General features: G+C 45.6%; 1 protein-coding gene and 1 long non-coding RNA gene across 3 annotated transcripts in view; one reads left to right on the top strand and one right to left on the bottom strand.

The window, feature by feature from the left end:
- Positions 1-11663, bottom strand: part of APOB (apolipoprotein B) — a 42592-nt gene extending 30929 nt beyond the window's left edge. Inside the window, exons 1-9 of one of the 2 annotated variants that reach the window (XM_035273096.3) lie at positions 11456-11663; positions 11129-11167; positions 9979-10094; positions 8463-8714; positions 5235-5388; positions 4372-4527; positions 2866-2990; positions 2140-2225; positions 262-481 (exon numbers count right to left, since the gene is read on the bottom strand). In XM_035273096.3, the coding sequence (XP_035128987.2) occupies positions 262-481; positions 2140-2225; positions 2866-2990; positions 4372-4527; positions 5235-5388; positions 8463-8542 (821 nt within the window). In that variant the 5' untranslated portion in view covers positions 8543-8714; positions 9979-10094; positions 11129-11167; positions 11456-11663. The remainder of the gene's footprint in view (positions 1-261; positions 482-2139; positions 2226-2865; positions 2991-4371; positions 4528-5234; positions 5389-8462; positions 8715-9978; positions 10095-11128; positions 11168-11455) is intronic. The other variant, XM_035273095.3, reaches the window with a different exon arrangement.
- Positions 1-25514, top strand: part of LOC144576559 (uncharacterized) — a 247185-nt gene that overhangs the window by 190396 nt on the left and 31275 nt on the right. The gene's annotated exons all lie outside the window — the stretch shown is intronic.

Raw genomic sequence — 25514 nt, 5'->3', positions numbered from 1 at the left:
ATGAGGGAACAATTCCCCTCCTATTTTAACACACGAATACATAGCTGCCTTGAATACTGTGTGCATGTGTGTGTGTGTTTCATGAAACTCTTAGGACATCAGCTGCTATTTCTCTATCCAGCAGTCATGAACTGATTGACTAATTGATTAACTGAATTAATATCCAAATGGTCCCTGAGATTCTCCATTTGGCCAAGATTTGAAAGTTCAGTCAGTTACCATCAGTTTTATAAAAAACATTGAGCTGTAAGCATTAAATACCTGGACACCTCGATCAGCTGTGGCAGGAGAGACGTGACTGCCTCATCACTGAGGCCTCTCAATTCAGTGACCAGCATATTGAAGAGATTAGCTCTCTGGGAATTTTGCTCAGAGACGGTTAGTTTTTTCAGTTCCTGAAGAGTCTTCATAACAGCTTCGGCCTGCTTTGGAGGTGATGTGGATTTGGTGCTCTCAAAGGCGAGACCCATCTTGTTAGTACCTGGAAGTTGGGAAGTGTCAGAAGTACTCTAGCTCACTTCTTTATCTCAACCGTATCTTTGTCTACTGGAAGCTGGAAATTGTGGAGTATCAGCATTTACTATCCTGCATTCAATGCCTGTTAGATCTGGCTCTGCCATAGATGACTGACTTAGTTGTTTTCACTGACTCATCATTCTATCCCTGTGGGCTGGTATTACTGTTTAATTTAAAGATAAATTCAGCCTTGCTTCTGAGACTCACAGAGTTTCTGGGCAATGTAAATTGCTCATCCCTGGATCTCAGCTCTGAGTTCCAGAGATGAGACCCAGAGCTGAGGAACTGAGACCCAGAGATGAGCAACTTATGTTTCCCAAGAGTCTCAGGGTTAAGAGGTAGAGCTGAAGTGGAGTCCAGACTTGTCTGAGTCCATCATCAGATGGAAAGAACTGGTGAGGAGGTGCTGCCTTAGCTTGAAAGAACTGGTGAGGAGGTGCTGCTGTTAACATGGTTACGACTGGGACCAGCCACGTTGGTGCTCACCACCATTTCTTCTAATTGGATCTACCAGCAGCTTGTGGGGAGGGGTGACACTTTTGCATCCCCTCCACCACCTGCTGTGACCTATGCCAGGAAGAGAGGTAAAAGTCATCATGCAGGTGTGGTGTAATGAGAAGAGTCCTGGCTTAGATTACACCTGGGTACTTAATTTGCCCCCCTCTAAAATTCTGTGGCCTTGACTACATCAAGCTGTAAGCCTCTCTATGTGTCGCTTTCCCGTCTGTAGAATGGGTCTAAAATCACGTCTCTAACACCTGACATCACAGATTGCTATGAACAAAAAGGACAATGATGTAATGCACAAGATAGAATTTGGACAGATATAAATACAATACAATGCTGGGTCAGGGTTGCACTCAAGATTGCTAAAGCCCCTTCTACCTCTAAAGACTAACTCCACATGCCCATCCCACCACAGAGCCCCTCACACACCTGCTCAGTAAGTTTTCTTTGCCCAGAAGCCCATTCTTATGTGTCTCTTTCATTTACGCATCCTTTGCATTTTACAGGTTCCTGCTTCATATCCTCCATGAAATATTGCCATTGAGCTACATGAATCATACTTTCTTTTTCCTGGTCAGGCCCAGGACTTCTTGTCTGCACCGCTCAGCTTATCATCTTATCAAGTATACCATGTATACTTTATTGACTTGGCTCCTGCATTAGACTGGAAGCATCCTGAGGGGAAGGTCCATGGTTCATCTGCCACTGTCCCTTCCTCAGTGACGCCCAGAGTAGGGTTGAGCACATAGCAGATGCTCAGAAAAGACACCTAAGCCGGACTCTGAAGGTTTTCTCCCACTTGGTCCACCTTATATGGGACAGCTCCGGGTCTTATCACAGGATGGGTGATGTCAGTTCTACCAAATATGTCATGTTAAACCTAGGGTTCCGGTTTTCTATTTACAGACACCTAGGTAGCACTGAGAACTTTTCTTTTATGCTATTGCAACTTGACATCCTGAGATGAGTTTGCTTTCTCACTAGAGGTAGCCAGAACACCAGTGTGCATATCACTTCTTAGTCAGCAGACATTTAACAGGGCCTAGCAGGTGGCTAAGCCATGATTGGCACATCTTGAGCAGATTTTCCAGCAACTATGCAGACAGAAAATCTTACCTTCACCAAAGAAGCGGCTGTTGATCTTTGGCATGTCTTCCAGTTTCAAAGTCTGTGTCACTTGTGTCATCATCCCATACTTATTCCTGGTAACCAAGGAAGCGTGTCATGCCAGGGATGGCCAGAACATGCCATTCTTTCCATGCTGAATGCTTCCCCTATGTCTGCATCTACCCAAGGCCTGCCCATCTTTCAAGCACTGGTAAATCCAACCATTGTTAGCCCTGAATGAATAAGATCCACCTCCTCCTGGTCACGCTAGTCATCCTCCCATCAAAAGGACATGTGGGCCTTATACTCTCCACTAGTCTGGAGTGGCTAGAGGGTAGGAATGAGTGCAGTCTCAACATTCTTTCGGATCTTCCACAGCATAGAGCCAAGAATGTAGCAAGTGGATTTGGATACAAAAGTTTCCATTTAAAATCCCAAATCTTCCATGAAACTTTTTCTACCCAGGGTCCCCTGCAATGACCCCCAAGTTTTCTGGATCTACAGCCCTTAAAGACTGGGTCTTAGATATCTTTTATTGGTCTTGGATTGTTTTGCATGCCTTGGACTTTTCTGTCAAATGGCCTGTTAGCTTAAAAAGGAGGACAGATGGGTCGCATTTCATCCCTTTCCATACCTCCCTCCCAGGCACAGCTTTGCCTGAACAGGGCACTTGAGAAGCGTTCAGCTCTCACTGACCCATCAAATGACAAATCAGGGGTGCATCAGGTGACCTACTTGTAGGAGAAAGGCAGGAACAGGTGCTGCTCCTTGCAGATGGCTTCTGCCACATGCTTCCTCTTGGCATCCAGGGTGTACTGGCAGGACTGGCTGCTGCTGATCAGAGTTGACAAGGGGCGGGTCTGTGAATGAGATTGGAGGCAAGTGTTTTGATCAGTCCCTGCACCTTCTGTCAAGAGCATTTAAGGTAGAAGGGAGCAGGAGTCCTGTACCACTAGATAAACTCAGAGAAAGAAGAGAACTGGGTACCTGACATTTAGACCAGGGGGTGCAACGAGTCAACATCCCCAAAGCTGAGTCAAGCTGTAGACTCCTCTTTTTCCATCCCCAATAGATAAAGTCTATACTTTCATCCTCCACATGCCCATCCCACCACAGAGCCCCTCACACACCTGCTCAGGAAGTTTTCTTTGCCCAGAAGCCCATTCTTATGTGTCTCTTTCATTTAAATGTGTCATCCTTCACATTTTTCAGGTTTCTGCTTCATATCCTCCATGAAACATTGCCCATTGAGCTACATGAATAATACTTCCTCCTTCCTGGTCAGGCCCAGGACTTCCTGCCTGCACTGCTCAGCTTATCACTTTATTGAGTATAGCATGTATACTTTATTGACCTGGCTCTTACATCAGACTGGAAGCATGCTGAGGGGAAGGTCCATGGTTCATCTACCACTGTCCCTTCCTCGGCGCTGCCCAGAGTGGTGTTGAGCACACAACAGATGCTCAGAAAAGACCCCTAAGCCAGTGCATCATCCTCTTCTGACTGTGGCCCTTGTGGTCACCAGACTCCCTGCTTTCAGCCCCAAGGACAATGACCAGGAACAGTGCCAGGCATGACAGTGACCACTCAAGTTCTTCATGTTTAGTGAGACAGCCTGGGGCTCATATATGGAAGATGTTGCAGGGGTAAGGTAATACGGTGCTTCATGGCCCCAGTTAACAGAGAGGAGAGGGTGTTCTGGGCCGGAGGCAGAGGGGCCATGTTTGGTCAGGGTGGTGGTACTTGGGGTGAAAGGACAAGAAGCTGGAGCACTCTAAGTGACTCCACTTCATGGGATGAGGGAGAGGAGGAGAACAAAGGTCTTGGGACTTCTTCAAAGGCCAGGGGCTTGGAGCCTGCACAAGGAGTCCTTGTGCGGGAAGGAACAGTAGGTGGTTTTGCTTCCCTATGTCTAGCCCCGGAGCCTTCTCAGGAATGGGCAGTCATTTCTCTCAAGTGATGAGAGTGAAAGTGGTTTGGTGCCAGTGACAGAAGGACAGGAGAGATGACAGAGCTCTGGGCTGGGAGGGAGGAGCCTGACTCAAGTCTTGGCTCAACTGATCCTAGGTCATGAAGCCTGGGCAGTCCTTTTCATGCCTGCTCAGTGTCCTATCTGTCATCTGTGTAAAAAACAGGCTGGGCAGCCTGTCCTCAAAGGTTCCCACTAGCTCAAGCATTCTGGAATTTTATTAATAAGAGGATGCTGCCTGTTGTGCATGACAGTGCTGACGTGGGACTTACAATGCCTTTGATGAGAGCAAGCGGGCTGGTGACTGTGCTGATGGGCTTGAAGCGATCACACCGTCCCAGGTCTCTTTCAGTGGATATTTCTGTTGCCACGTTGCCCTTCCTTGTCTTGACGGTAAAGTCAGTGGAGCAGTTTCCATACACGGTATCCTATGGGGGCAGAAGATGCAACCACATGTATTCAACATGGGAAACACCCTTAGGTTCTTGGGAGGGATGGGGTGGGGATCCTGGGAGAAAAGGCAGAAGGAATCTAGCTTTGGGAGGGACTTTCTTTTTCCTCCTATGCAGAGTGTGTTCTTGCTAGTGCCTGGCCAGCCCAAGTTAGGAGAGGGAAAACCAGTTAAGGGTGGGTCTGCAGAAAGGCCTCTGCAGTTTACGTTGCTGTCTTCTCCAAGTATGTGTCGTATAGAAACTAGAACAAGATATGGGCACAAAAGTGCTCATAGGACTGAGGGGAAATGAATTCTGTCTCAGATTGAAACCTGAAATTCTTAAGAGACTGGCAACAGATCCAATTCTTTTTGGTGTTTAAAATATACAAAGGATTTACTGTGTTACACTATAATCCAGTAAACACAGGCGAACAGCATCAAATAAAAGCAGGGGTGGGGTGGTCAAGACTCCTCAACTGTTTTAAAATTAGACCCAACCTGATCAGCCTGCTTGGGATGATCTGTCAGTGAGCCCAAGGGACAGGAGGAACCTCGGGCACCAGTATTGCATGGCAATCCAGGGCTTCCTATGTAACTAGCCATGGAGCTGACTCATGATCTGCTTTGTATATGGTGGGACTTCTAACACATGAAGATGAGTTTGAAGGGCCACTGCTATCAATCAGCTTTCTAAATCCTCACCAGAAACAACACTTGCTTGGCTTCTTCTGTCTCTGAGGGAACCAGGAGGGCAGAAATGATGCCCCTCTTGATGTTGAGGATGTGCGTAGGTTCATCTTTCTCCGGGTAAAGGAAAACTTGCTTCCCTTCTGGAATGGCCACCTTGAGCTCATACCTGTCCCAGAGAGAGGGTGGTCACAGAAATGCCCTTCTCCATTACAACTGAAAGCAAGCTGGATAGTACTAAAGTTTCTTTCCTTATGTATGTTTTTAACTAATTGTTCTTCTGATATAATTTATTTGTAAATATAGAATATAACTATGCATAGATATACATTTTCAAAAAAGTATGCACACATACATATGTGTTGGTGATTCTTTCGTTCTTTTCTTTTTTACCAAGTCTCGCTTTATCACTGGGCTTAAGTGCAGTGGTATAATCTTGGCTCACTGCAACCTGCGCCTCCTAGGATCAGATTATTCTCCTGCCTCAGCCTCCAGAGCAGCTAGGACTACAGGCATTTGCCATCACACCCAGCTAATTTTTGTATTTTTAGTGGAGGCAGGTTTCACCATATTGGCCTGGTTGCTCTTGAACTCCTGACTTGGGGTGATTTGTCCGCCTTGGCCTCCCAAAGTGCTGGGATTACAGGCATGAGCCACCAGGTCCAGCTGTGTTTTTCCTTTTTTTTTTGGCTTGGCTCATCCAGCCCTGCTCTGTTCTCCACTCGTATCAGTCTCTGTGCCCATCTCCCCCATACGGACGCCCGAGTGGTTGCTCCATTTGTTCCTGACACTCACACGATCCTCTGTAAACATGGGTGAGTACAAACACAGTCATGCAAAGGTTTTGTCATTGTTTTATACAAGTGGCATTGTATTGTGCATACTTTTATCTTGTTTTTCTCAATTATATTTCACAAAAATCCTTCCAAGTCACTTGGTATAGCTCTAACAGATTTTTTAAAAGCTGCATGCAGAACATTCCATTCCATGGCGAGATAGAATTTACTCACACATTGCCCCATTTGATGGTGTTTGCCTTCTCTCTTTCTGGATTTTTTTTTAACCACACAAACAATACCAAAACAAACATCCCTATTCGTCTACCTTCACACATTACTGTTTTTATTTTCATGGACTAAAGGCCCAGAGACTAAAATAACTGTCTCAAAGGGAATTCAGTATTTTAAATTAGAGTAGATATTGCCTGATGGCTCCCATTTCCACCAGCAGCTCACGACAGCACACTTTTCCTCACTAGCCTGCCAGCAACAGGTGCTATCACTGTTTCCAGTTTTTCAGGCTGATGGGTATAAGCTGATAAATATCTTGTTGTTGGCTCACACCTGTAATCCCAGCACTTTGGGAGGCTGAGGCGGGTGAATCGCGAGGTCAGGAGTTCAAGACTAGCCTGGCTAACATGATGAAACCCCGTCTCTACTAAAAATACAAAAAAGTTAGCTGGGCATAGTAGTGGGCACCTGTAATCCCAGCTACTTGGGAAGCTGAGGCAGGAGAATTGCTTGAACCTGGGAGGTGGAGGTCGCAGGGAGCTGAGATCACTCTACTGCACTCCAGTCTTGGGGACAGAGACTCCGTCTCAAAAAAAACAAAAAAAAACAAAAAATAACCCCAAACCTTGTTGTTACATTAATTTGCATTTCTTGACTACCAGTGACTTGGAGCTTCATTTCATACATTTGTTGGTCAGTCACTCTTTTGCATGGTGTTGGGCCATGGCTGAAGCCCATGTTGACTTTGGTCTCAGGGATTTCCCACTGGGGACTCTCTGAGTTTCTGAGGACCTGGCTGCAGCCACTCTGGTTACATCAGGAGGAAAAGGAGATGGATTCATCTCCCACAGCCTACACCCTCTCAGAGAGTTCCCAACATGAAGAAATATAAATGTTTGAGATGATGGATATGCCAATTACACTGATCTGATCACCATACCTCACAGGTATCAAAACATCAATATGTTCTCAATAAATACGTATAATTATTTTATGTCCCTTAAAAAAAGGACAGTTAAAGTCATGAAGATGCAAACCTGGAAAGCCCTCCTTGTCAAGAGCCGAAGTCTCTTCTGTGTTTAGAGAAGACCAAGGACCAACAAATGACCACTCCTTCCTCCTGCCACCCACCTGTCTCCCTCGCACACAGCTAAGTCTTAGAGAAAATAAAGCATATGAAAGAAAGAAGCCTCACAGGCATCTGAATCTAATGTTCAGCAAAACTTAAAACTGGGCAAGGATGGTGATATGGTTTGGCTCTGTGTCCCCACCCAAACCTCATCTTGTAGTGCTCATAATTCCCATGTGTTTTGGGAGGGACCTGGTGGGAGGTGATTGAATCATGGGGCCGCGTCTTTCCTGTGCCGCTCTTGTGATAGCAAATGGGTTTCACGAGATCCGATGGTTTTAAAAACGAGAGTTTCTCTGCACAAGCTCTCTTTGCCAGCCGCCATCTGCCTAAGATGTGACTTGCCCTTCCTCGCCTTCTGCCACGATTGTGAGACCTCCTCAGCCATGTGGAACTGTGAGTCCAATAAACCTTTCTTTTGTAAATTGCCCAGTCTCAGGTATGCCTTTATTAGCAGCATGAAAACAGACTAATATAGGGGGAGTTTTCCGATGCTACCAAATTAACAACTCTATCCCGCCTGTATTCACACACACCTGGGACCCTACAAACTGGGATTGAAGATACGGCAGGGGCGATGTTGGAAATATTTACAATGGGTGTGACGTGGGCCCTGATCAGTCAGAAGAGATGCAGCTGCAGCGGCCGATCAGCGTGCAGTGGCTGAATGCCAGTCCGGGAGGGAGAACCACTGAAGCCTAGGTGCTCCTCTGCCCTGTGCTGAACAGACCCTGCCCTGCCATTTGCATGCCACAGCAGCCAGTGCCTCTGGGACCCCACACCAAAGACTACCAAGCACCAGTCTTGTTAATTCTTTAAACAAGAATTCACTTGTTTAAACAAATCATCTCAGTTTCATAATCTCAAGAAGTTTAAAGCATGGGATCTTTTAGAAACCCATTTAAATGATAATTAAAGGAACCTAACTAGGGAAGGGTAAATAATGCTTCTTTCTTTTGATGGTTGTGAAAACTCGGCTATTCCCTGATCCATGGTGAATACGGAATACAAATACTTAGAGTCACATCCATGCCTGGTGGAAATACACAAGTTCATGCCTCAGCGGACACACACGCATGCGTGTGCTCGCTCAGCACGCCTTACCTGGACATGGCTGCAGCAAACTCCTCGGAGTTCTTGGTTTGGAAATACACAAGTTCATGCCTCAGCGGACACACACGCATGCGTGTGCTCGCTCAGCACGCCTTACCTGGACATGGCTGCAGCAAACTCCTCGGAGTTCTTGGTTTTCTTCAGCAAGGCTTTGCCCTCAGGGTTGAAGCCATACACCTCTTTCAGAGTGCACTGGCTGGTCTTCAGGATGAAGCTGCAGGGCTGGGGAACCTCCAGCTCAGCCTGAGAATACAGGGGAGCAGAGCTCTGAGGAAGTCTATCAGGAATGAGAGGCGGCCCCTGAAGCCCAGGGCTTAATCTGTAATCAGAGCACCAACTGGAGTGCCACTGGGGCCACTGCCTGCTCCTCAACACCACATGCCTTATCAACATGCCTCCTGGGTTCTCGGCATCAACCTAGACTTCGTCCTATTGCTGGCCTTTTCCCCCTCCCAGGTAACAAGTTCCCCCTCCCAGGTAATTAAGTTTGCCCCTATGCACAGGAAGGGGGATGTCCTTTTATTGGTTCTGAAGTTACTCACTTTAATTATAAAGAGCGTTAAATAGAAGCGCTGTAGACTAGGAGTGAGAGTGAAGAAGAAAAAGAGAAAGCAGGAAGACCACCATTCTTAGTTTCCACAGCAAATGTCTCCTTAATGTAACCCAAAAAACTGATTATATCTATTAGGGCATAGTCAGAGCTTCACATATAGCGGGAGTTTCAAGGGATGCCTACTTATTATCCAGCACTATTCAAATAAGTTTATAGAAATGTTCTGCATCTGTGCTGCCTATCATGGGAGCCACCAGCAAGGGTGGCTGTTGAGCAGTTGAAATGCAGCTAAGGTGACAACAAATATGAATTTTTAATTTCATTCCATTGAAATAGCCCTATGTGGCTCATGTCTAGCACATTGGACAGCACACAAGAGTTACAGCACTCTCTAAGGAAGGCCACTTCTCAGCCTGACTTCCCTTCCCCACCCAAACCCCTACAGCTGCCTACAGTTCTTCTCCAGATGTACGTGACATGAGTACAACTAGTCTCAATAAGTTTTATTTTAGAACAAACTGCATGCTTATATTCTTTCTTCTGTCCATTCATTTCTTAGCAACAGATTCTGTTTGACTTAGATTATAAAAGCTGCATTTCACAGTGCATTTCTGAGATGCCCACCTCCCTTAGCTCACCTGTTGGGCTTCTCGCATGTTGAAATCTACAGACCCACACTGCTGCTAATCTAGGTGATGTACTCCCATTGCATCTGGAAAGTTCATGGGAAAATACATCTGGCTTGTGAAATTTTGGGGGGAAGACAACATCTCAGCAATGTGTCAGACTTACAGAGGCAAAGTTGCAGCATTTTGATAAGATTACAACAGTTCTGGGATGTTCTGTGTTTACACAGTACAAAGCCTCCGGGAAGGTCGTGTATTGGGCGCCTGCTGGAACAGGGCTGGGGGAAAGCTGTGGGCTCCAGGTTCCTCCTGCCCATGTCCTCCATACCTTGCAGTTGATCCTGGTGACGCTTCTTGAATCGGCAGTCCCAGGGACGCCACTGGAGCTCTCCGCCTCATAGCTGTACACGTATTTCCGGAGGTGCCTGAATCGGGTTGCATCTCCTAACATGGGGAGAAATACTCAGCCACATGGCAGAAATAGCTCTCCCAAGGGCAGCCAGTTCTGGGCAGAGAGGGGCAGTGACATAGATAATTTAAAATGGTAATTAAACTCAAATTATTTTTAATTGACTTTGCATTATACTTAATTTGCCTTTATAGATTTGACTTCTCCGTTAATATTTTTGCTGAGGCTGTTTAAATTAGCTGGCATATCTTGAATACATCATCTGGGGCACAGGGAAGGGAGTGACAAGTGTCAAGTAATGGGCTCAGCAAATCTGCAGAAGAGACCCTCTGGTAAATTAAGAGATGGCAACGGTAAAGCAAACAGATAGTACTATCTCTAATGCTTTAACTTGAAAACGTGGTAATTCTGTGACTCTGAGACTACCAAATACCTGAGGCAAAGTTCAATTAAGCATTAGGCATAACTAACTTAAGAAACTTCTAGAAAGGAGTTTCTGGAGGTTTCCACAGTGCTTGAGAGGAATTTTCTGAACAAAGGAAGAAAAAGAACATCTGGGTGCTGAGCCCAGCTGCAGTGATGACAGGTGCCCACCAGATGGCGGTGCTGCCCCATCAGAAGCCCGCCCAGCGGCTCCAGCACAAAGGATCCCGCTTCGAGGCCAGCTCCTTTGATCCCCAGGGGTCAGGTAAATAGGAAGGGGGTGGAGGTCCGACTTCTGCACAGAGGTTAAAGTCAGCATTTCCTCATCCTCACATGCTTCGAATCAATGACTAGTCACTGATAAATAGGACAGTGATGTTTCTTCAAAGCGTGCCCAGGTCAACGGAGTGACAGTCCCTTCCCTCCCCCACCCCCAGGCTGAACTTTTGGGACTGCACCGAAGGGCAGGTAGAAAAGAGTTGGCATCCCTTGGGGATGCGCAGGGGCTCAAGGAACTTGCTTCCTGGGGTCAGAGCAGGGCACAGCATGGTGCCATCCAGCCCTGTAGAGTGAGAGTCCCTCAGGGACCCGGGTGATGTACCACGGGGCTGGACGCCCCTCCCCGCCCCATGCGCAGATGCCTTACGTGAACAGATCGGGGTGACATTTTCCAGAACTTCCTCTTCTGTAAGACAGAGAAAGAAATCCGTGAGCGTCCCACGTCTTCCCAGCGGGTGCTAGGGCCCGACGTGAAGGACCGCCGGCACAGGTCACACTTTTTAGGAGGGAGGCAGGCTCCGGAGCGCCCCTCCTCAGCCCCTCCATCCCGCGCCCCCCATCCTGAGCCTGCAGGAGCCGCCAGCTGGTCTAGTCCCCCCACTCGCCCTGGCCCCTGTGGCTGCCGTCCCCCTGGCCTAGCCCCGGACCACCCCAGCCAACCCCCTCCTTGCCCGCATCGCGCCCGCGCACTCACCCGCCCCGGCGCCCGCCTGCAGCAGCAGCAGCAGCAGCGCCGGCAGCGCCAGCAGCGCGGGCCTTGGCAGGCCCATGGCCGGTGGCGGTGGGGCGGCTCCTGGGCTGCGGCCTGGCCTCGGCCTCGCGGCCCAGCTGGCTGGACGGGCTCCTCAGGGACAGCAACCGAGAAGGGCAGCTCTGCCCCGCAGGCCCCGGTGAGAATGCGCGGCGCGGCCGGCGCACGCATCCCTTTTATAGGAGGCCCAGGCTGCAGGGGCGCCCGGATTGCAAAAGGTCCAAAGGGCGCGTGCCCGGCCTGGCCTGTTTGCTTTTCCGCACCGCACCGTCTTCTCTTTGAGCCTTGAAGAGCCTCAGGGGAGGGGGCCCACTTGGGATGCAGCTGCAGCCACCTGGAGCTGGGTCCCCGCTGTGCTGTCTCCCCTGAGCATCTTCAAGGCTCTGGTGGGGCCCTTCCTGTATCTCAGTGGGGCCATTGCCGGTGCCTCAGGGTATGAGAAGCCTGCCCTGACCAGGGGTGCCTTCTTCAGGAGATGACCCACCCCGGGGACAAAATCCCTGCTTCTCCTGCACTGAATTGGGAGCCACGTGGAGAAGCAGTCCTGACCACTGTTTTGGTGGAGACATGTTCTCACCGGCTCCTTCTTTTCCATTTTGGTGGACCTTGGATTTGCACCGATACCCTAATCCTGATCAGTATCTGTGGCTGTGGGTTCAGCATGTGCTGGGGGCGGCGAGAGAAAGTGGATGCAGGGAGGTCTGGTGAGTGACCAGCCACTGCCCCTGAGGATGGGTGGCCTGCCTGGTCCCAGCAGGAGTCCAAGTGCCTGTCTTCAAGAAACCCCCAATGAGGAGAGGCCTCTGGGGAAGAGGACCCACCCCTGTTGGGCAAGGTCTTCTTAGGAAGTTGAGAGGGCTTTCCCTACCTGCACCAGCTTCTGAGTTTCCTCCAGTGGTGAGGAGGCCAATGAGGAAAAGCAGGGTAGTGGACAGGACACATCATGTTCCTCACAGATATCTGGAACTTTCTCCATGTATCATTTCCTTCTCTTCTAGGCACTGTCCATTTTCACAGGAAACTTCAGCCAGCGCTCGCTGCCTCTGCCTAGCTGTACGGAATCAGTCTTAGCAGAATTTCAGCAACACTCATTTTCCTAACCCAGGGTCACTCAGAAGGGGTTATTGATGGGATGGTGCTTCGATGGGCTGAACGAATGTCTGAGCCTGGCCGTGTTTCCAAGGCACCTCCAATCTGGTTAGGGAGAAAAGCTATGCAGGCAGGAAACTGCTGGTGAGCAACTGAGGTAGGATAGAGGGGGCGCTAACCAGGTAGCTGTATCTGCTGGGGGGCCACCCAGGAAGGTGAGTGGGAGGTGGCCAGGGGCAAGCTGTATGAATGGGGATGAGAAGTGGATGGTGCCTGTTGCAGAAGCCAGTGTGTTCTCAGTGTTAAAACTTGTCAGCTTTGTTTGAATTATGAGATACCTCCAGATATAACAAGCTACTGGTGAAGATTGATGATTTCTGAAGGGTCAGCTCTAAAACAGTAACTGTGTATAAAGACCCAGTTCCCTTGGAGGAGACTCACAGAAAGATCTTTGCCTGCTTCCTCCACACCTGTCCTCTGTCCTTATTCAGATACTGTTGTTACCGGTGAACTCCTGGAGGCAGCCAAACTCCCTCCAGTGATCAGTTGCTTTGCATCCACAGCATATTAATGTTAAAGATGGATATTACAGAGGTCTCAACTCAAGGCTGGTCATACCTACACCACTGAATTGTGAACGGTCTGGAAAATGTAATTGCTCTGAAACCCCATTTCTCTAAACAGTTGATTTGAATTATTCTACGTGGACTGACTTTCCACAGGATTCACTCATGCTAGTGTTTGAGGAAATGGTCCTGCTCCCATGCACATTCACGTTAAGGAGAATGGGTAAGAATATTCAGGTACAGAGAAGCCAAAAGGAGATGGGGAGCTTTAATTTACAAGCACAAGTCCAGGCTTTATCTGTTGGGTGCAGATGAAGTCAGGGTCCTGTAGTCAGCATCAATAGAGAACATAATTTTTACAAAGTAGGAACTGAAAATGCATCTGATGACTGGCAACATTGTGAGGTGCTTGGATGAGCTGAGGGGACTGTGACCGACCCTAAAGGAGGAAACCTAAGACTCAGCTACTGGGCTCAGGTTCCCTTTTTTCCTGGGGGGTTTTGGCCCCAGCCAGCAGTACTTATCCCATGATGAAGTCCAGCACACAACCCCATAGAGCAAACGTGAATACGTTTAATTGTTGAGCTTAAATTGTTGAGCTGACGTGAATACACTCACAGAAATACTGTCAAGATTAACAATGAGCGTAGATTGTTCTTCAGTTACAAAATCCACTTAGGAACTTCGTCAAAAACTATTTGGAGATACCTTATTTGTGACCAAAGACACTACTCTTCATTCCTTTCCCTTTAGGTAGAGACACATTCTGGTGTCACACAGATTAATCTTAGCTAGTGACTGTGACTTATCAGCTCATCTGGGTAATCATAGGGCTCTGAGTACCCATGAGAAAGCCACCTGACTAGAGGAATTCAGGCATTAGATAATGCTGAATGTCTCAGTTACATTCTCTAGAAGCAAAGCTATCCATTGTGCCTATCTGCAGCTGACCAGAAGGGTCTTGCCTAAGTTCAGGGAATCATGGAGGCTAATACAGGCCCCCCGCAGACCAATATTCTGAGTTTAGTGCTGTTCACATATTGCGGTAGGTGCTTAGTACATAATTTGTTGAATATGAATGAATGAACCGGCACTATTCAGCTGTACCCTATTTTCCAGGATATTTATGCATAGCAACCATGATGCTAAATTAATATTTTCAGTGATATAAAGCAAGGAAATACAATCGATACCAATTATTCCCAGCCATGCTGCTCCAAAATCTCATCAAATAGGGACCAGTACTGACAATGATTAATTAGCCTATCCCTTTTCTACGTATGACAGCATTGTAATTGCAAATGATGCTCAGAAGCTGGAAAACAAACTTCAAACAGTGTAGATGGAACCATGCCCAGGGTGGCCTGTTCACCCAGTGACAGCATGTGTGTCTCTCTCTCTCTCTCTCTCTCTCTCTCTCTCTCACACACACACACACACACACACTCACACACAAATGAGAAATAGGGAAAAAATGGCGCATTTAGGTGAATGGTTCAGGTGGAAGATGGTAGGGTGAGCCAGTGTCAACCAAATGTAGGCATTCCAGATGGGTGATTAACCTCCTGTGAGAAGCAAAAAGAAACTCTCCTTCTCCGTCATTCTGCTACTCTAGAGATAAGGTCAGAACCTTGAGTTGCAGTTACTCCCGGGAGAGAAGCCAGAAGTCAGCAGGGTTCAATGTGCAGTGAGGAGCTGTGTGTGTGAATTATCACTCTCTTGCCTATGTGAATGTCATCCTCCCACCCTCCCAGGGCTGGCTGCAGCCCCACCTACTGCACTGAGTCTTTCTCTGGGACCCCACCCAGTTAGACTTCATGACTTGTGACTCTGATTCCCTGTCATTCAGTTTCTAGGTAGGACAGCAATTATGAAGGGCCTTCATACGAACCTGCTGTTGTTGCCCTGAACTTATATTTTCTTCTCATAACATTATTTGATTTTTCATGTGTTTACCTGTTACCTGGCCAATGAGAGAGAGAAGCTGGGAGAGCAAGGACCATGTGTAGTTCACAGATTTGTACCTCCTCGTCCTCTCTTCCTCACTGACACCCTTGCTGGGCCAAGCAGACGGTTGCCAAGCAGTAAACACCGTGATTATAATGTAATATGGTCCATGTGAATGGGTTTCTTTCATATGCACACTTCATATTTACTCTTGGGTGTTGCTGCTTGTATTCACATCTTAATTTAGAATGTACAGTGAACTTGGAACTGTACGAGAGAGAGGAAGAGTCTGTGAACTGGGGCCGTGGGACAGTTTCTGTGGCTCTGGGTGGCCGTCCCTCATCTGTGCGATGAGCAGACAGGACTGGATGATCTCTTAGCCCCTTCAGCTCTGACTACTTTGATTTTATGGAAACTTTAGGACTGAAAAAAAAACCACATAAATTATTCTGGGCTCAAACCTCATGGCTCTTAGGAGCTGTGGCTGATGACCCAGAACCATGATGCAGGAAGGATTTTCTGGGAGGCCACCAACCTCGCCAGAGACCTGTGCCCACACTGCCCAAGAAATAGAACCCTTCACTCATTTTATACAGATTTCCAAATAAGGTGAGTGTACACCCTCCTGGGGACACAGGGGCACAGGGAATCACTGCTCTCCAGAAGTTCTTCCCCGTGTCTACCTTTAGGCTTCATCCTTGCCCTGACCTCAGATAAGCGTCCTTAGGTATAACTAAGCATTTCCTTTGAAAGGCTTTTGGTCAGCTTTTGTCAGCCACTTTATTTTCTCTCAAGACTAAGGCTCAGAATGCACTACCTCAGAAGGCTAAGACCAGTGCTGATGCCGGACAGCTAGGTGGACAAACATATCTCACCGTTCCCACACCAGCACTGCTTCTCTTCACGTGTTATGGAGTTTCTGAGCATGATTTTCTAAGAGCTTCCAGACGAGGAGAAGGGCATAATCAGATGTCACAGCCAGTAATGAACATATATAGTGTGCCCAGTGTGGGGTCTACACAGTTAGACTATAGTGGTACAATGGGGGTCTCAGGGGTCCTGGAGGGGTGAGATTGAGCTGGCTCTGAGGTGGTGGGCAGGATCTGGGTAACTGAAGAGGGAGGCACACTGAAGTGCAGTGGCAGGAGGCTGGGAACATGTTGGATGTGTCTGCCTGCCTGTGATGACACCAGCCTACTGGAATCTCTGGAGAGGCCTGGGGAGAAAGGAGAGAGGGGGATGGTCGCTGGAGGATATAGTTTACTATGCCCAGACCAGGGACAGAGCTTTCAGGCTAATGAAGCCTTTGACTTAATTTGACACTAAATGTAGTACGTATGGCATTGAAACTCTGGATTGTGTAGAAGGCCATGAGAATTGGGCTGAATTCTCCTTGTCCAGAGCTGTGAAGGGATATATAGCAACGGGAATCTGTAGTCTCAAACATAGACAGGATCTTAGAGACCAAATCATGACTAATATTCTCATCTTATAGAAAGAGAAACAGGGGCCTAGACACCCTAAGATGTTTCATTTTGTTTTCATGACAAGGACAGAAGTAGGGCAAGAACTTGGATCTTCAGTTTATAATGTAGATTATCCATTCTACTCTGATTGCACTGAATCTACATTGGCTTACATAAAATTGCATGGAGATTGTTCTTTGGGTCAGGCACAGTGCCTCATGCCTGTAATCCCAGAACTTTGGGAGGCTGAAGCAGGTGGATCACCCGAGGTCAGGAGTTCGAGACCAGTCTGGTCAACATGGTGAAACCCCATTCTACTAAAAATTCAAAAATTAGCTGGGCATGGTGGTGTTCACTTGTAATTCCAGCTAGTCAGGAGGCCGAGGAAGGAGAGTCACTGGAACCCTGGAGGCAGAGATTCCAGTGAGCCAAGATTGTGCCACTGCACTCAAGCCTGGGCAACAGAGTGAGACAGAGACTCCATCTTGAAAAAAATGAATCTTTGACATCATTGTATTCTCTTGTGTATTAGTCTGTTTTCACTGCTGTGAAAAAGTACACACTCCACTGCTCTGGAGAAGTACTGGGTAATCCATAAGGAAACACTTTTAATTGACTCAATTCCACATGGCTGGGGGAGGCCTCAGGAAACTTACAACCATGGCAGAAGATTAAGGAGAAGCCAGGACATTCTTTACATTTAAGCAGGAGAGAGAAGAGTGAGGAGCGAAGGGGAAAGAGCGCCTGATAAGACCACCAGATCTCGTGAGAACTCACTCACTGTCACAAGAGTAGCATGGGGATTTCTTCCTAAACATGTGGGGATTATGGGGGTTACAATTCAAGATGAGATTTGGGTGGGGAAACAGCCAAACTGTATCATCTTGCAATCTATTTATAATTGAAAGTGAAAAACATTTCATTGATTTTTTTCGTGGATTTGTATTTAGAATAAATATGATTATATAACTCATTCTGTGGAATCATAGAGGTTCAGGGCCAAAAAGGCTATAAGTTTATTGAATCCAACTCTTCTGCATCAGTCTGAGAATACCTGGGCACCCATTAATAGGCTGCCTAACTAGAATAATTTAATGAAATTGGATCATGTTCTAGGCAGCATGCAATGAAGAGGTTTCTAGAAGGGAAGCTTCTCCACCCTGTCTTTCTACAGGTGGCCAGATGGAGCCTGCACATGTGTTGCAGTGCTTTGTGGTCATATCTCAGGTCTGCTATTTCTGTCCCCATTCTGGGGCACAGACGGTTCCATTACAGGGAAAGCTGAGAATGGTCATTACTGAGGTGGAAGTTTTTCTGACACCATCGTTACCTAGATTCCAAAGTAAAAACCAAATAACTACCAGAATGGCCTGATGCTATTTTCATCTGTATGTTTTTCCCTCTCGGATAGCACAGAAAGGCCTCAGGCCATTGCCAGGAGACAGACAGCTTAGTCTCCGGAGAAAAAAGTGGGTGGAAATGGGCCATTTAGTATCAGGAATTTCTTAGTTTTCTCTTTTCAGTGGTGCACTTAACTTCTAATAGAGTTATTTGAAAAAATAATGGCCACCTTTAGGTATTCTAAGGCCCTCCCTGCAGAGGGACTTTTAAAAAGTAGCTTTATTGAGATAAAATTCACATAGCATAAAGTATATCTATTTAAAGTGTCCAATCTGATGGGCTTTAGTATATTCACCTATCTGTGAATGTATTAACTGATTCACAACAGTCAAGTTTAGAATATTTTAATCACCTCCAAAAGAACTCTGGTACCAATCAGCCATCACCCCTTAAGTTCCCTACCTCTCCAGCCCTAGGCAACCACTAAGCTACTTTCTCCCTCTACAGATTTGCCTGTTTTGGACATTTTATATACATAGGGTCAAACCATATGTGGTCTTTTGCGACTGGCTTTTTTCACTTCCCATAATATTTTCAAGGTTCACACATGTTGTAGCCTTTTATTCTTTTTTATTACTAATATTCCATTGTATAGATATGCCACATTTTATTTATTCATCAATTGATGCACATTTGTGTTTTTCCCACTTAACAGCTGTCAGGAATAATGCTGCTGTGAATATCTGCATTCAAGTTGTTATGCAGACATACACTTTCATTTCTCTTAGGTGTATACCTAGGAGTGAAATTACTGGACAATATGGTAATTCTATGTTTAATCATTTGAGAAACTGACAGATTGTTTTCCAAAGTGGCCACACCATTTTACATTCCCACCAGCAGCATATGAAGGTTCCAGTTTCCCCACATCCTTGCCAAAACTTATCATCTGTCTTTTTATTATACCCATCCTAGTGTGTGTGAAGTGGTGTCTCATTGGGGTTTTCACTTGCATTTCTATGATGGCTAATAATGTTGAGCATCATTTTGTATTCTTACTATTTATATATCTCTTTTGGAGAAATTTCTACTCAAATTCTTTGGATTCTGAATTTTTAAATTGGAGTATTTGGACTTTTTATTATCAAGTTATAAGAGTTATTTTTACCTTCTGGATTCAGGTTTCTTATCAGACATAGCATTTTCAAATATTTTCTTATTCTGTGGGTTGTCTTTCTACTTTTCTTTGAAATACAGAGTTTTTAATTTTGATGAGTTCAATTAGTGTTCTTCCTTTGTTGCTTTTCCTTTTGGTGTCATACGTAGCAAACTGTTGCCTAAAACATGGTTAAGGAATTTTACTCCTGTGTTTTCTTCTAGGTTTATAGTTTTAGGTCTTACATGTAAGGCTCTGATCCACTTTGAGGTGTTTTTGTGTGTATAAAGGAATCTTTTTGAGCCTTGCTTTTAGAAATTTCTGGGTTCTGTGAGCCTGTAAATGGCCCTGAGTTACCTCTTTTTGCCTCCTTGCTAATAGGGCCTGACCTGTTCCCAATGCCGGTGACATCAGCCCTATTGCTCAATGAGCAGAATCAGTCCTTATCAGGACTGTTCCACCCTGGTGCTTTTCAAAGAAGTGACCAGAGCCCCAGTCGCTGAGGGGACAGGCCCTGAACCTTTACCTTTTCAGAAGAGAAAAATAGAGATATTCTTGGTCTCTGAAGCTGAAATTCCAAGCTTCTTTTAGAGTCCGTGATGTCCTGACAAGCCTTCTTCCTTTATCATTCAGAAAGAAAGTATTCAGTGGTTAGAGACATAAGGCTTACTCTGTATCCAAAACAAGTTTTACAAGGAAACATACAAAACTAGCAGCAAATACGGTTTTTAAAAAGTGACATCAAACCCCTTGGAATGGTGGTTTTTGGTGTAAATGAGAAGAATAAGAGTTGAGAGTGGCAATGGGGAGTAAGGACAGGGAATTAAACAAATGAGCCAACAAAATGAGATGGCACCCTGCACAGACCAACATTCACAATGTGCAGGTGCGGGAGAGGGGAATGCTTCATCTCTGCTCCTCAGCGGCAACAGGAAATTGGCCTATCGTTGTAAAATATATATATATATATATATCCCTAGTATTTCTCAAGTACCAAAAAATGGACCCATCATTGTGATAGTTAACTTTCATAAATTATCATATTTTACATTCAAAAAAAAATCTGCACAATAGATATTTTAACCAGCCATCTTACAAATGAGGAAGACAGGACTAACCAAATTCTACCGTTTTCATTCTATAAGTACAGATACCTAGAAGGGGCAATTATGAATATGTAAGATCAAATGAGCAACGTAAGATTGCATCTTAGTGACTTTGGTATATGCACATGAGTTGCCCTCTCTCTGGAGAGATAAGCTACTATCTTCTTAGCAAGAGCTGCCATCACACAGTGCTTTATGATTGATAAAGGGCTTTGGTTTCCATTATTTCTTTTAATCCTGATAACTCTGTGAGTTTTCTGTTACACATCACAGGTGAGGCACCTAAAGCTCCCTGGGTTTAGAAGACTTTCCAGGATCACCTGGCATATAAATAACTGAGGTAGAACTCAAACTCAGGTGTTGTGACTTTATATCTCATGCAGCTTATACTCTACCATCCTGAATCTCAATGAGAGGATTAGGAAACCTGAGATTCTTTACGGCATTTGTTAGAGAAATAAGGCAGGGGGTTTCTGAGCCTCAGCGGGCTCCCAGGAAGGAGAGGCAACATGAAAATATCACAGCGATTCACTGCCAGAGAAGGAGATGGGAATTAGAGGCATTCCTAGGGGCTGCCTTTGATGATATTCAGATTTCTGATGAAATGTGCTTAGGGACAAGCATAAACATGCTGAAATACCTGTGCTTGCACTGTTTGGATGTGTTCTTAATGTAAATGCTGTTTATTACATTTTTTCCCTTCTAAATGTCTTCATGCATTTTCCCCAAGTAGGCAAACAAGAAGCTGGGCTCAGCCATCTCAGTTGTTTTTTAATACTTCTCCTGCACATGTCCAAACTGTGGCTCTACACAGCTGATCCCACTGGATTAACAATCTGGAATGTGAGATACTGCATCACACCCAGAAAATACCTCTGAAAATTAGCTGGTATGAAACGATGTGTCTGTCGCTCATTTTGGAGCAGGCCCCGGCACTGGAGTCCCCTGGGGGACAGTGAATGGCCCTCTCCACCACTGACTGACCCCTAGGCAAAGCTGGAGGCCAGCTCAGTCAATTTGAACAAATCCAATAGAAAATGGTAAATTGAGGCAATTAATTAAAATCATTCTGTTCCTCTTGACTCTTCCACCTTTTCTGCCTGGACAGTTTAGTTGAAAGTGGTGATGGATACCCGAATTATCCAGATAATTACTTCATTCTCACTTCATTAATAACATAGTCACGTCTCCTTGTGAGAAGGCAGATAAGCTACTTGCTCCCTTACTGGTCAGAGAAGTAAGAGCCTTCCTGAAAGGAGGGAGGCAGAGAGGTGGGAGAGTCAGGCTTCGGGCAGCTTCTGAGCTTACCTCACGGAGGACTGGCCCCATCCTCAGGGAAGATCAGCTCCAGTCTTGAGCCTGATTCCCCTCTGGACAATGCTTCCGTCTCACCCCCATCTCTCACTTCCTTTCTCCTCTGATCTCTATGGCACTTATTCTCTCGCCCCACCACCAAATCTTAGCTGTAGTCTCCACCCTCCCTGGGAAGGTGCATCTGTCCTATTCTTCCTCCTTTTTCTCACTCTTGCCAACCGATGTCCCAATACCTCTGAATTCATTTGTTTTCTGAGTTATTTTATGAGCGAAGATCCTGGCACATGTGGAATTCGCTACTTTGCTGCCATTGCAAAGTACCACAGACTGGGCACCTTAAACAATAGATACTGATTTCCTCACAGCTCTGGGGTCTGCAAATTCAAGATCAAGTACTGGCAGAGTTGGTGTCTTTTTCCCCCTCATTGCTGGATTCAGGTTTTGTTTGTTTGTTTGTTTGTTTGTTTTGTTTTGAGATGGAGTCTCACTCTGTCACCTAGGTTGGAGTGCAGTGGCATGATCTTAGCTCACTGCAACCTCTGCCTCCTGGGTTCAAGCAATTCTCCTGCCTCAGCCTCCCGAGTAGCTGGAATTACTGATGTGCACCACCATGCCCAGCTATTATTTGTAATTTTAGTAGAGACGGGGTTTTACCATGTTGGCCAGGCTGGTCTCGACCTCCTGACCTCAGGTGATCCAACCACCTTGGCCTCCCAAAGTGCTGGAATTGTAGGCATGAACCACTATGCCCGGCCTGGATTTGGGTTTTTAATATTTAAGATATTTTACTGTACATATATTCTTAAGTTAGATGGGACTATATTTTTCTTATCCTTTTAATTTTACTTTATGTGTTTATATCTCTCATAAACAGTATATAGATAATTTTATTTCACTTTTTAAATTGACAAATAATAATTGTACATATTCATGGGGTACATAGTAATAGTTGGATATATATAATCTAATCAGATTAGGGTAATTACCATATTTGTCATCTCAAGCATTGATCATTTCTTTGTTTTGGGAATAGTCAACATTCACCTTCTAGCTATTTGAAACTATATAATGTATTCTTGTTACCTGTAGTTATCCAAAGGTGCTATAGAACACTAGGACTAGAGTCTATCCAGCTGTAATTTTGTATCCTTTAACAAGTCTCTCCGTATCTTTCCCTTCCCCATCCTTCCCAGCCTCTAGTATCCTCTGTTCTACTTTTATCTTCTATGAGGTTGGAGCTGGTTTATTCTGAGGCCTCTCTCCTGAGCTTATAGATGGCCGGCTTCTCCCTGCGTCACCATGTGGGCTTCCCTCTGTGCATGTCTGTGTACTAATCTCTCCTCATAGGGAGAACAGTCGTATCAGATTAGTGCCCATCCTAACAACTCCTCTAGTCTCATTACCTCTTTGACGACCCTATCTCGAAATATAGCCACATTCTGAGGCATTTGGGGTTAGGGTTTCAACACACGCCTTAGTTTGCTTGGGCTGCCTTAACAAAATAGGTTCAACAACAGAAATGTATTTTCTCAGTTCTAAAGGCTAGAAGGCTGAGATCAGAATGAATGCTGTCTCCCCTGCTTTGGACAGCTGCCTTTTCACTGCATCTTCACAAGGAAGGAGGATGAGTGGGGAGAGAGCTCTCTGGCATCTTTCCTAATAAGGGCACTAATTCAATTGTGAGGGTCCCACCCTCATCACCTCATCTAAACCTAATCACCTCCCACAGGCCCCATTCTCCACATACCATCACACTAGGGGTTAGGGCTTCAACGTATGGATTTTGGGGGGTAGAACTAAGCCTGAATGGGAACCACAAACAAAAATACGTGGGCTCCTTACAGTTGGAATAGTGCAGGTCTGGTATTTCCTGAGAAAGGCTTTTAAAATCTTTGATCAGACTCTGTCAGCTGACTAGCTGACCAGGCACTATGGTTTTAATGGTCTTGAGACTGCCTGAAGTGTGACCTGCCCAGGGTCAGAGTGCTGCCTGGGATGAGCTTTGGTCATGATGTGTGCGGCAGTGGAGAAGCGTTGTTGGAGGATGTCTCTGGGACACAACACTGGGATTTGCTACTGTACTCTGGTAGCCACAAAGCCATGAAATCCTGTGGCATTCATTCCAGGAGTAGGACAAATCCAGAAAGCGACTGTCCTAGGAAACTCATAAAGCCTTTCAGCAGCAGCAGAATAACCCAGGAGGAAGAACGATAAAGCTAATTGACTTTTGCTCTTTGGAGGCTCTTTTTCTTCTAGCAAAGTAAACTCATCCCTAGGGGATTAAAGGCAGACTCCAGAGAGCTGTGGACTCCCAGGCACCTTCAAGCCAGCAATCCTTTTAGCTCAAGAGATAACAGGGCCACCAACCTTGGCCTCCTCAGGAAGGGCAGGTCAGGGCTTTGATGCTGTGAATGATTTGGTTGGGAAACGCGATATGAGGGTGTTCCTTGCAAGAAATAAACACACTAAAAAATTTGAAAATTAGAAAAAATGTATTTATATGAGTTATCAGGCCTCTTCCAGGAAGTACTAGAAGAAATATTTTTGGCTATTTATTTATGAGATTTTTAAAGTGACACCATTGACATCAATCAGCCTAAAAAAAAAAAAAGGCAAAATAATAGCCTATTTGGTAAAAAGTGATATCGAACTAAGACAAAAACAAACATTATATTGCTCATCTGAGTAGTGTGATAAACCCAACAGCAGTTTAGCCCCATTATGGTCAGAAAATTTATTCTGTATGATTTCAATCTTTTAAATTTGTTGATTCTTGTTTATGGCACAGAAGATGATTTATATTGGTGAACATTCCATGCACACTTGAAAAAAAGTACATATTCTGCTGAGTTTGGTGTAGTTTTCTACAAACGCCAATTAAATCCTGCTGGTTGAGGGTGTTGTTGAATTTCTGTACATCCTTGCTGATTTTGTCTGCTGGTTCCATTAAATGCTGAGGTGGGGTATTGAAGTCAGCACCTATAAATGAAGCTGGGGCTCAAAAGCCAAAACTAAACACACTGTGGCCTCCAGCTCTTAATCAATCAATCAGTCAATCAGTACAAAGCATTTATTGGTAATTTCAGCATCCTTGGCCCTATCCTGGGTGGTGAAGGAAAGGAAAGATGGTGCTCAGTTAAGAAAACTTGGTATTTACATCATGTATGAAATAGATATGTGTAGGTTCATGCTGATATGCTAAAACATTTGTGACTTCCCTTTCTAAAGATTTTTATATGTGTTCCATCAATTCATCCGGTTAGCCAGACTTGGTTCTAGGTAACCACGTAGAGCAATAAGAAGGCACGCAGGCCTTCCACATGCTGGGTGATCTATGGAGAAGCTTACTCTTGTTACAGAAGAAGTAGATCCTACACAGACCCAGAAGATGCCCACCAATTATGCAGGGCTAGGCACTGATGCTTCCTTTGCTAATGCCTCTCTTGTATTTAAGGGTGTGGACTACCAGTGTGGCTAAGAGCACAAGCTCTGAAGCCAGGGGCCTGTTCAGCTCTGCCACTCACTAGCTGTGTCATTTGGGGCATGTTATTTAATTGCTTGGGGTTTTGTTTCTCTATCTGTAAAAAGGGGATCATAATAAATAGTACCTACCTGATAGGGTTTTATATTTATTCAACAAGTTAATACAGATGAGGTACTTGGCACAGTGCTGGTGCTTGGTTAATAGTCCATACTTACTAATTATTATCATTAGTCTACCAATACATTCTTTCACATCAGTTCCCTTTCTTCTCCTATGGGTCTGGGACCTTCCAGTGAGCACACAGTGTGGGACCTTCCAGTGTCCACTTCAGACTCTTACCCAAGGATACCAAGACGAATACAAAATGTTTTTCTTTTCTTTTCTTTCCTTTTTTGAGAGTCTCACTCTGTCACCCAGGGTGGAGTACAGTGGTATGATCTCGGCTCACTGCAATGTCTGCCTCCTGGGTTCAAGTGATTCTCCTGCCTCTGCCTACTGAGTAGCTGGGGTTACAGGTGCATGCCACCACGCCT

This window comes from Callithrix jacchus, chromosome 14 (assembly GCF_049354715.1).
Source record: "Callithrix jacchus isolate 240 chromosome 14, calJac240_pri, whole genome shotgun sequence".
NCBI classification, from domain to species: domain Eukaryota; kingdom Metazoa; phylum Chordata; class Mammalia; order Primates; family Cebidae; genus Callithrix; species Callithrix jacchus.
Note: the sequence above shows the minus strand (reverse complement) of the source record. Positions and strands in the feature narration are given on the sequence as shown.